The 12317-nt window shown below is 46.7% G+C and overlaps 1 protein-coding gene across 1 annotated transcript in view; it reads right to left on the bottom strand.

Moving 5' to 3' along the window:
* LOC126252722 (facilitated trehalose transporter Tret1-2 homolog) overlaps window positions 1–12047 on the bottom strand; it is a 57961-nt gene extending 45914 nt beyond the window's left edge. The window contains exons 1-2 of the mRNA XM_049953625.1: window positions 11981–12047; window positions 5357–5691 (exon numbers count right to left, since the gene is read on the bottom strand). Coding sequence (XP_049809582.1) covers window positions 5357–5691; window positions 11981–12047 — 402 coding nt within the window. The remainder of the gene's footprint in view (window positions 1–5356; window positions 5692–11980) is intronic.
* Window positions 12048–12317: the final 270 nt, after the last annotated feature.

The raw sequence follows: 12317 nt of genomic DNA, 5'->3' as shown, positions 1-12317 counted from the left end.
CAGCCACAGTATTTAGGAGACAGAGGTCGACCTGAGACAGTAAAGTTTCGACATCTCTGCCTCAGCCAGTAAGCATGGTGCCAAGCCACAGGGGGCTATGGGCGTTAAAATCTCCCAAAAGCAGGAGTTGATCAATCAGCGCAGCTAATACATTCAGGGGTACTGCACCATCTGAAGGAAGATATACATTGCAGGCAGCCATTTCCTATGTCGACCTTATCCTGAGAGCCACAGCTTCAAGAGAGGTTTGAAGGGGCACAGGTTCACTACAGACTGAGTTAAGGACATTAACGCAAACTCCACCTGACACTGGATTGTAGTCTCTATGGTTCCTGTTGTATCCCTTATAGCCACAGAGGGTAGAGGTCCACATTGCTGGAACCAGGTTTCCTTGAGGGCAATGCAGAATGCAGGTGTAAAGCTTGACAGTTGCTGTAGCTCAGCCAGGCAGTGGAAAAAACCGCCGCAATGCCACTGGAGGATGACATCGTGAGACTGAGGGCATGGAACATTCAATGAGGCAGTCACCTGCTGCCACCGACATTTTGCCTGAGAAGTCTATATCCATGTTGTCTGAGGGTCCAGGTCTCAGCAGACACCAGAATCTCCACTTTATCTGCAGATGCAGAGCTTTGAGGTAGCGGTGGTGTGGATGCCAAAGCAATTCCCTTCGTCTTGGGGACCTTTTCGGATTTCTGTTGCTGTTCCTTGGGGTTCCCTGGCTGGAAGTACTTCACTGATTCAGTCTCCAGGATGGAGGATGAGCGTGAAGCCCTTTGACAAGCTACATTTGGGCTCTTCAACAACTGGTGGGTATCGTCTTTCCCACTAGCAGAAACCTGGGAAGGGAGTGAACCAAGGGACCCCTTCCTAGTGAAAGCAGCCGAAAAAGTTGTATGCTTCTCTGGCTTAGAATTGGGGACAGATGTCCCATATAGCTGCCAGGGGTGGGGGTGGCGGGGAGGGGGGAAGTTGCTACTGAGGTTGGTTGGTGGTGCAGGAGCAACAGGGAAGGAAGTGCCTCCCACCATCAAGGGGGCAGGTGTAGTTTTCTGGCTCAGAGGGGACTGGGGTTGGCGGAGCTGATGGGGCTAGAACTGTTGTAGCAACGGCAAAGACTATGTCATGCGTAGAGGATGAAGGTGTTCAAATTTTCTATTAGTCTCAATGTAGGTCAGTCGGTCCAGGGTTTTGTACTCGATGATTTTCCTTTCTTTGTGGAGAATTCTGCAGTCTGGCGAGCAGGGTGAATGGTGCTCTCCACAGTTGACACAGATGGGAGGCGGGGAAAATTGAGTATTGTGATGTGATGTGCGTCCACAATCTCGACATGTGACAATGGAAGTACAGTGGGAAGACAAATGACCGAACTTTCATCATTTAAAGCACCACATTAGGGGAGGGATATCAGGTTTTACATCACACCAGTAGACCATCACCTTGACCTTTAGGGTAATGTATCACCCTCAAAGGCTAAGATGAAGGCACTGGTGGCAACCTGATTATCCCTCGGAGCCCAGTGGACACGCCACATGAAATGTACACCTCGCCGTTCTAAATTGGCACACAGCTCTTTATCAGACTGCAAAAGAAGGTCCCTGTGAAATATGATACCCTGGACCATATTTAAGCTCTTATGGGGGCGTTATGGTTACAGGAACATCCCCAGCTTGTCAGAAGCAAGCAATGCCCATGAATGGGCAGAGGATGCTGTTTTGATCAAGACTGACCCAGATCTCATTTTGGAGAAGTCCTCCACCTCTCCAAACTTTTCCTGTGAATGCTGAACAAAAATCTGAGGCTTCATCGTCATGAAAGAGTCCCATCAGCTCTATAACATACAAGCTACTGGGGCAAATAAGATCCACTGCCATCCTTATCCTGACGTTCCTCCCATGGCGTGGCCACGGAGGGAAACGATTTGGGATCGTACGTCCGTGCACTGAATTGAGCTCGTGAACGCTTAGAGACTGCTGGTGTTTCACCACCAGCAGGAGATGATGTACTACGCTTCATCGCGTGTCATCCGCCCTGATGCCACCCACTCTGACCAGGGGCCTAACCCACAGGTGCCACGCAGCCGCAGCAAAGGCAACCTGGCAGGATGGTCATTGCCACGAGTCCTGATGCACCAGGGGGTTGGGCATATACCCCTTGGAATACGCGGGGAGTTAACGGCGCAGTCATCAGCAGAGCGATCCTTGCGTGTTCAGGGGGACTTTATTTAATTTCTATAATAATGAGTCAGATCACCAACGAGTACGATATTTTTAGTTGTCAACACCTTTCACCCACACAGACAGATTCCGATTTATTTATTTTAGGATGATTCCTGGTCCTGAGAACCTAAGGCATAGTCAACATGTAACACGGTGAACCATTATCTCTGTTGTAATCTTCACAAATCTGAAATGTCCGATAAACGATGACATCACGTGCGTTGAAATTATCTAGCCCTTTTACTTTATCGACTTTTGGTCCACGTACAAGAGCAACGGTGACCCAGCTGTTACCGTGTTCATTCGTATCCTTATTAGCGAGAGTGAAGTTCAAAACTGCACCGCAAAACCCCGATGGCCCATGCAAGATGACTTGGGCGCCTACGTGACTATGGGTAGTAATAAAAATGGCTATTGCTTTAAAACCTTTAAGACGTGTACGCCTACTCCTAAAATAACGCGGCATAACTAATCTGTCTCGATGCTGCGAACAGGGTACATGGCGGCCCCACCATAACGGACTTTCTACCGTGCTGGGGATCAGGTGCAACCAAGCAAACAAGTCCATTATCGTCAGCGTAGAAAACCCCCACTACCGCGACTGACGCGCCTGTCCCCACTATGGCGGATGTTCCAACTAACGTGCCGCACAAAAGCAAGGCAAGACTAGACTAGTACGGCTATTGAAGATAGATTAATTTTTTTTAAAAAAGGAAGGATTAAGGAACATGGAGGTGGTGGTGGTGGTTAGTGTTTAACGTCCCGTCGACAACGAGGTCATTAGAGACGGAGCGCGAGCTCGGGTTAGGGAAGGATTGGGAAGGAAATCGGCCGTGCCCTTCCAAAGGAACCATCCCGGCATTTGCCTGAAACGATTTAGGGATATCACGGAAAACCTAAATCAGGATGGCCGGAGACGGGATTGAACCGTCGTCCTCCCGAATGCGAATCCAGTGTGCTAACCACTGCGCCACCTCGCTCGGTAAGGAACATGGAAAGGGCATTTATTGTCTGTAATAGAACATAGAGTCACCATTAATTACCATTGCCAACTTTGGCCCAAATAAAAAGATATTCGTCTGAATTGAGCTGCTTCTTTCTTCTCGTAGACAAAGCTGATGAAAAAATACGTACCTATTGTAAGTAGGCTGTTTAGGTTTTTATATTGGTAACGCCACGTAGCGCTCTGTATGAAAATCACTGGCTGTGCTGTGTGCAGTCTGTGGCTGGGTGGCATTGTTGGAATAGTCGCTATTGTAGTGTTGGGCAGTTGACTTAACAGTGCGTAGCGTTGCGCAGTTGCAGGTGAGCCGCGGGCAGTGGTGGATGTGGGAAGAGAGATGGCAGAATTTTGAGATCTGGACGTGTGTCCATCAGAAAGAGTAAATTTGTAATATTGGATATCATTAACTGATATATTATATAATGACTTTGGAACATTATTAAGAGAATTGGAGCTGTGCTGAGCCAGAATACTGAAGGTTGCTAAGTATAATCGATTTTGGTGCTGTGTACCAAGACAACAGACTACGACAAGTTTGGAGAGTGTACTCAGCAACTGCAGAGCATGTTAAATGAGTGGATCCTTTTCCTGCAAAATATACTTTAAGTGAAATCCATGATCCTGCAGTAACTGTTTTGAAGACAAACAAGTAACACCCATAATTATACACAAGTGGCTGTTATAGAGATATAAATGAATTTATGTGGAAAATAATAAGTGATATGGTGTGGAACTCATTTACGCCATTTTTATGTAAACTGATTGTATGTGCCGTTTCTTTTTGTTCAGCAGAATAGTAAGGCTAAAGAAAATATAAATGTTAGTAGGGAATTAACATTAAAAGAATGGCCCTGACTAAACCTATACCTTTCATAAATCACTTACCTCACAAAAATCATTACTCTAACTACTGCAATACAGCGAGCGCCAATACTGCCAGCTAAATAAAAGATTCTAACTACTGAAGGCACTAACTACTGATAGGCATAGTTAGCAAATGAAAGATTTTGATAGAGAACAAACAATGTATTTACCTTAATAGTGTTCAAGTCATTATATATCAGTTCATGGCATCCAATCTTCCAAATTTCCTTTTTCCGACGGACACACGTCCAGATCGGCCACACTCAAAATTCTGCCATCTCTCTCCCCTCACCACCACTGCTGGCGGCTCACCAACTGCGCAACGCTACGCGCTGTTAACAGCCAACTGCCCAACACTACAATAGCGAATATTCCAACAATGCCACCCAGCCACAGACTGCACACAGCACAGCCAGTGATTTTCATACAGAGCGCTACATGGTGTTACCAATATAAAAACCTAAACAGCCTATTTGCACTATGAGAGTGACCTAGCCCAGAGTTGGAGAATGAGCAGAAGTGTAGATCCACGTCGATGAAGGATGCGATAAGTCAGCGCATGGACACAGTGCACCGTGTAAGGCGCCCTTCCCCCCATTGGCTCACTCTTCAGGAAAATTTTGAAAAATGTGAGTTAAACCCTAGAGGGGACCATCACGAAGGCCAAAACGTGCCAGACTCCTTTTAGTCGCCTCTTACGACAGGCAGGAATACCTCAGACCTATTCTAACCACCGGACCCATGGGGGGAGGGGTAATTACAGTCTCAGGTGGATTACAGTATGATGAGAAAAACTGAATTACACGTACTCTGGTGGGAGGAAATGACGAGGTCTGCCACATGGCCCCCTTTGAATTGACACTCAGCGAGCACTCCACCGAATTATTTTAACATGTACACGTTTTTAGTCAATCAGCCATTTCTTGCCAACACTCATAGTACTTGCTGAGGATGCTGTGTTTCCTGCCATCTCTCTGAGAAATATCTTTTCCACAAGGAGTTAGGAAATAGAAAGCACCATGTGTAAGTCGCTCCAGTATGAAAACTGTAGGGTTGGTGCAGATCATCACAATTTAACTCTTAAGGGAAGGTTGGCTTCTTTCCTCCAGTCTGGAGCATAGCCTCTCTTTCCTGGAAACCGGGAAAATTCAGCTGGCGTTCACGATAGCCACCAGCATTAAGTGAGTGGTGCATCCAGGAATGCGTGCTGCAGGGGGATCTCGAGAATAAGCTTAAGTAAGACCTAGGTGACAGCTAGCAGTAGAGGTACCTGTGCGATCTCCGCAGAGTAGATGGGCAGCACGGCGTAGACGAGCCCGACGCCGATGCCGGAGAAGAAGCGCACGGCGCACAGCCAGAGCGGCCGCTGCCGGACGAAGAGAAGCGCCACCCACGAGGCGGCGAGCGGCAGCGCCGACAGCAGCGCCGCGGTGCGGCGGCCCGCGCGGTCCGCCGCCCAGCCGCCCAGCCAGGGGCCCAGCGCCGCCCCCAGCGACGGCAGAGACCCCACCCACGAGGCCTGCGCGCCGCCCAGCCCCGGCAGCAGCGGGAGCGCCGGCGACGACCACGCCATGACCGCGCCCGCAGACACCGTCGCTAGGTTCACTGCGAGACAATCACTGTTACTGTAGTCCTCCTCCTCAGTCCATTTACCAACAACATCTCTTGGTGATGGGCTCACACAGTTCGTTACATTTGAGACAACATCCCTGTCCAAAACGTTTATGGGTGATTGGCTGGGTGAGCGGGGGGTGGGAGGAAAGAACTGAACAGCGAGTTCATCGATCTCACGATCTAAGGTGACAGAAACAAAGGGAGGAAGAAAACATACAGCGCAGTTCAGTGGCTGGGAAAGGAAAATAAAGAGGCAAAAAGAAATAACAGTGGGGTGGTAGGAAGACTAAGAAACAGGACGGGGAGATGGGGAAGGGCGAGAGCAGGAGGCGCCCTGACGGTGTTTTAACTCGATGGTACACTAACACCACCAACACATTCTGAGTCAGACACTAGACCATGATCGTGACGGTGGTGGCAGCACAAGGGGAAGAAGACAAGGAAAGGATTAACAAAGCGGCACAAAAGACCAGACAAAACGTAGGATAAAGTGAGAAAAACCTGGTCAGCGTGGAGGCAAGGCCAAGGGCTTCTCACACCAAGAATGCTGAGTCCTCCAATACCAGAATGTAATTGAGGTACTTAAATCTGGGAGGACAAACTACTTTCATGAAGAAAACTGAGGACAGACAATCATGCAATCCACTAACACCTGGACAAAGAAGGTGGTAGGGCATATTTAGTGTGAAGGGCCGAAAGGTAAGGGCAGTCCAGCAACCTATGTATCACTGAGGGTGCCTCTGGAACTACAAATGGGGGGAGGGGGAAGGAGGACAGCTCATTAGGGATTAAAAAGTCATGGGTCAACCTACTATGCCTAATACAAACATAGCAGAGCATTATAGTTTCCCACTGGGAGGGGGGGAGGGAGGGAGGGAGGGGAGGGAGAGGGAGAGAGAGAGAGAGAGAGAGAGAGAGAGAGAGAGATGCTAGTTGGTGGGAGTCTCCATGATGACATGAAGCATATTAGAGGGGTGGCTCCCCAATAGTCAGCCCAGGACTGAGCAAGAAGGAATTTCATGTATAGCCACAAATCTACCTCACTCATGGAGAATGGAGGTAGATGGCTGCCCAAGCGATCAGCAAGCTCATTATGTGGGAAACCTGTGAGGCTGGGGACAAAAAGGGAATAAACATAACAAGCAGCTTGGTCAAGATCAGCGAGAAGGTCGTGGAAGGGATGGTGGGAGAAATACTGGATGATAGACTGAAGGCCACTCATCAAATGCATATCTAACAAAATTTGGGTGAGCGAAGACTGCTCAATAGTGCAGATGGCGCACTAAATGGCCATCAGTTTCACAGTAATCACATCACACAAGGCAAGCTAGGTATCATGTTCCATGCCAACAGAAGATATGTAGGCATATCCATGTGATTGGTGGATTTAGAGCCATTCATGTAAAAGCAATGTCATCCTTGAGCTCCCATAAGAGTGGGCGGAGAGAACAATGAATCACTACTGCAGCAATGGAGGCTTCTGAACTCCAGATGGGACCCATTCAAATCTGGGGCCAAGGAGCTAACTAAGGAAGGGCATTTGGGGAAGAAACGGGAAACATGACATAGGTAAGATGGAAATCGTGACAAAAGTCAGGTAAAGCCCAACCGGTAAACCAATCTGAAGCCAAGGAGCAAGCAGGTGATGTGAAGCTGTGAAAAGAAGAAAAGAAGATGGAGGAGCAGGGAGAGAGCAGATAGCGAGAGCATAGGAAACTAGGAGCTGAGATCACTCAACAAACCAGGGGGATTCCAGCATCAACCAGAAGGCTATGAACAAGGAGAGAGCAAAAGGCACCAGTTGCCAAATGGATATCACAGTGGTGGACTGGCTCTAAGAGGAGCAGTGTGGAAGGGGCAGCTGAACCATAAACTTGACAAGCATAGGCCAGACAGGACAGAAGTAAGGCCTGATAAAGGTAGAGAAGTGTCAACGAATCTGTGTCACAAAACATGATGGACATTGAGTTTACTGAAACACTCGGTCTTAGGTGACCAAGCAACCTTATTAAAACTAACATGCAAGAAACATGACTAAGGAACCATGGTCAGGAGTTCAGCAGCGAGATAGAACTCCTCATCAGGATGGAGATAATTGAAAACCATGTCACAGTGTCCACACTGACGCATGCCAGATGGCACACTGGCGCTGTCACTCCACAGAGTGGGAACCAACCCAGATACAAGTATCTATACACAGAGCAGCAGTGATCAATAATTCATCAGAGACAGAGTCCATTAATATGAGAAACAGAAGAACACTTAATATGAGCCCTGTGGAACACCATTCTCCTGGGTCTGCAGAGAGCAGAGAAAGTAGCCATCCTGAATTCTGAACGAGCAGTGGGACAGGAATTGGCGAATTGAGACTGGGAGTAGGCCATGAAGACCACACTCATGGAGTGTAAGATGTGATGGCACCAAGCCATGTCATAGGCCTTATGAAGGTCGAAGAATACTGCAACAAGATGGTGGCACTGAGAAAAGGTCTGCTGAACAGCAGGTTCCAATCAAAAAAGATTATCATAGAGCTTCCCTCCCAAAAGCTGCACTGATAAGGGAAGGAAAAAGTCCCCAGATTCGAGGATGTAAGAGCTGACGAGCCACCATCCAGTCAAATAACTGAAAGGAGACGTTGGCCAGTCTGTTTGATCAGTAACTATTGAGGAATGACGGGTCCTTACTAAGCTAAAGGACAGGAATCAATACTGTCGGTCCATTAAGAGAGGAAAATGCCTTGGAGCAAAATACAGTTGAAGACCTGGAGAAGAAACTTGTGGAGGATTGAGGCGCTGAAGGAATTTGCTATGCATGGAATAGGGACCAGGGAATGAATCGTGGGAATAGAAGAGGGCCAGATGTAATTACCATTCAATAGAAGGTTCATTGTAGGATTACACCTGACAAAAGGTAAAACCTAAGTGGAAAGCCTTAGACCGCTGTTCCTGGAGGATGAAGATGGCTAGACAGGAGGCTGACGCTGATTTCATTGCAGAATGGTTCATAAGGTGTTCCAAGAGAATGTAAGCATTTGTACAAAAGCCACCCAGTAGGACAATGCCTGGGTTGGAAGTCTGCCATGGACAACCTATGAAGGTGCAGGGCAAAGCCACACCTGTGACAAAGGGATAGAAAAATGTAAGGAGGAACAAAGCATTCCCTAAACACTCACATTGATTGATTAAGTAATGGGCTTCGGCGCTATGACGTTTGAAGGTAATAACATAGGGGGAGACAGGTGCCACTTAAGGCATTTCATAGCGAAAAAGCAATCACGGATGACAATGGAAATTGGCTTTATTGCCGTAAGACATCAAATAAGATGATTTACCCTCTAACTTAAGGACAAACATTTAGCGACTAACATCTGGGTAGACTGGACTGCACGTCACGAAAGGGCTTATTTGCAGCAACGTAAGAATCCACACAGACAGGATGATGTCTGGAACACTAAGGATTGAGTACAGCTTCCATCATTGAAGCGGACGAATTCAGTAACATCAGCGTGTGGCAGAATCATCGAGATTTAATCAGAGGAGATGGTGCCACAGACTTACGCCGTACGTTGCTTTGAAGTCGACGCCGCCATGTTAGATGCCCCAAAACATTAGAAGACTAAAGTTGACGATTGCTTCTAGTTCTTAATTTCTATCGCATGTACACAAAAGTTCAATAAAAAAAACGTTACAGTGCTCTCGTGAATGACAGCTTTAGAAAGGCATTTTCATGCGTTTTTCTCGTCTTAAATGGATATTTGATCGAGTAACACGATGCATTTTGCCTCATTAACGTAACCTTTTTGTTATAGGTTTTGAATAACCAAGAAGAGAAGTAAGCGTTATGAAATGGCTGCTTTCGTATCCCAGCATTTTATTAATACGCACTGACGAAACTGATTTTTTGGTTTATGTCCTCTTCCAGAAAATGCTGAGAACATGTTTCGCTAAGACTGGTCGGTTTCTAATCTTTCCGTTTCACAGTGTTCACAAAAAAGAGCTTTTCGAGCTGGAGCTGGAGCTTCCATCATGGAAGCTTCCATCATTGAAGCTTCCATTGGCATAGCTGCAGAGAGACGCACCTGAAGTGTGCGCCCGGTGACAACGGATACATGAGTGTTACAACGTCATCTCTTCAGAAGGGTCTCAGTTGTGCGTGCAGCATGTGGATGGAAGTATGTATGTGGGGAGCCTCTGATGACAACTAACACTGCCCGATTACATATGTCATTGTGCTACAGGCAGAAGAACTGAGTAATGTTACATGTTGACATTGGGTACGCAACTATCATTTCAGGCAGTTGTTAATTTGGACATTAGTGTTTACATTTATATCGTGTTAAGATATATGGTTGTGCCGTATCTTTGAAGTCTCCGTGATATTTGTGGTGTCACCGCCAGACACCACACTTGCTAGGTGGTAGTTTTAAATCGGCCGCGGTCCATTAGTATACGTCGGACCCGCGTGTCGCCACTGTCAGTAATTGCAAACCGAGCGCCGCCACACGGCAGGTCTAGAGAGACTTACTAGCACTCGCCACAGTTGTATAGCCGACTTTGCAAGGAACGGTTCACTGACAACTACGCTCTCATTTGCCGAGACGATAGTTAGCAAAGCCTTCAGCTTAGTCAATTGCTACGACCTAGCAAGGCGCCATTTATCCTTTGCTATGTATCTAATGAAGCATACCTCACGCCAGCCTGCGTGAGTTTATAGCGTGCATTTCGGCTTCCTCAAACAACACGGTGTTGGCACTTCTGACGACACATCAATATTCATCTTGCAACAATATACCGGTGCTGTCCAACCTCGATGGAAAGGGTATATGCCTGTTGCTATAGCCGCTAGTTTCTCCGAATCTGAAGCCCATTGAAAGTATTAGGTCGTTTGTTGTCAAAGACTTGAACGCGCCTTAGTATCAGACATGATTCATGAACTCGAGAGTTGATGCTGTACAGAAAAGTACCAGCACCCATCATCAGAGTTCAGTTGGTCTCTAACCCAGCTGGGTTGCAGCTTTTGGTCCTGCCAGACGTTATTGAAATTTCCAGTCCGAGATCCTTAATTTCCTGCTACAAAACACACACACACACACACACACACACACACACACACACACACACCCTTTCGTTAATCGCTTTACTTTCTCTGGTGTATCAATAAGATACTTTGTAGCACATTAAGTACTTTTCACTCCGCACCCTATACAGAGGGTGGACTCTGAGTAAGGACCTCTACGTACTTTGAAGCCAAATGGCGACGAAATGGCGAGGTAGCAAAAGGAGTCTGAACTGGGGAAATTTGATGGCAAGTGGTGTGCTGTTAACAGCTGCAAATCGTGCTTTGACCTGCTAGATGGGGTTAAAATAGTCACTGTAAGCCAATAACAATAGTAAACGCTGTGTATCCGTCTAATTACATTCAGAAATATCAGATCCAAGCACCGAACTTGAGAGCTAACATGCAATGCACCGACTTCAAGTCGTCCCTTGCAACTTTCGCAGATATTTCTGCAAGCCAGTTTGCCACAGTGGCAGCATATGAATATTCTCGTTGCCTGTAGGTAATACAGAAAGCGCTGCCTCGTGAAACTAATTACTCTCAGTATCGGTATTGTTAATGGTGCTGGAAAATACAGGGTGATTCAAAAAGAATAACAACTTTAGGAATTTAAAACTCTGCAACGACAAAAGGCAGAGCTAAGCACTATCTCTCAGCGAATTAAGGGAGCTATAAAGTTTCATTTAGTTGTACATTTGTTCGCTTGAGGCGCTGTTGGCTAGGCGTCAGCGTCAGTTGATGCTAAGATGGCGACCGCTCAACAGAAAGCTTTTTGTGTTATTGAGTACAGCAGAAGTGAATCGACGACAGTTGTTCAGCGTGCATTTCGAACGAAATATGGTGTTAAACCTCCTGATAGGTGGTGTATTAAACGTTGGTATAAACAGTTTACAGAGAATGGGTGTTTGTGCAAAGGGAAAAGTTCTGGACGGCCGAGAACGAGTGATGAAAATGTAGCACGCATCCAGCAAGCATTTGTTCGCAGCCCAGGAAAATCGACTCGCAGAGCTAGCAGAGAGCTGCAAATTCCACAATCAACTGTATGGAGAGTCCTACGAAAAAGGTTAGTTATGAAACCTGAACGTCAACTACCCGAGGCGATGGATCGGCCGCCAGGCAGCCCGTGACAGAGCACTTCATCACTGGCCTCCAAGAAGCCCTGATCTTACCCCCTGCGATTTTTTCTTATGGGGGTATGTTAAGGATATGGTGTTTCGGACACCTCTCCCAGCCACCACGGGGACAAGCATCACCAGCGAGTAGTCAGCTCTAAAGAGACCCGACGTCATAGCTGGAGACAGGTACAGGGTGATTCAAAAAGAATACCACAACTTTAAAAATGTGTATTTAATGAAAGAAACATAATATAACCTTCTGTTATACATCATTACAAAGAGTATTTAAAAAGGTTTTTTTTCACTCAAAAACAAGTTCAGAGATGTTCAATATGTCGCCCACGACAACGCCGCACTGTAACTAGTAGAAAAAAAATTCTTCGCGTGGTTTGGTCGTATTTCAGATACTGTCTTTTGTGATTAGTGTCAATATTTCAATAGAGC

This window comes from Schistocerca nitens, chromosome 4 (assembly GCF_023898315.1).
Source record: "Schistocerca nitens isolate TAMUIC-IGC-003100 chromosome 4, iqSchNite1.1, whole genome shotgun sequence".
NCBI lineage: Eukaryota > Metazoa > Arthropoda > Insecta > Orthoptera > Acrididae > Schistocerca > Schistocerca nitens.
Note: the sequence above shows the minus strand (reverse complement) of the source record. Positions and strands in the feature narration are given on the sequence as shown.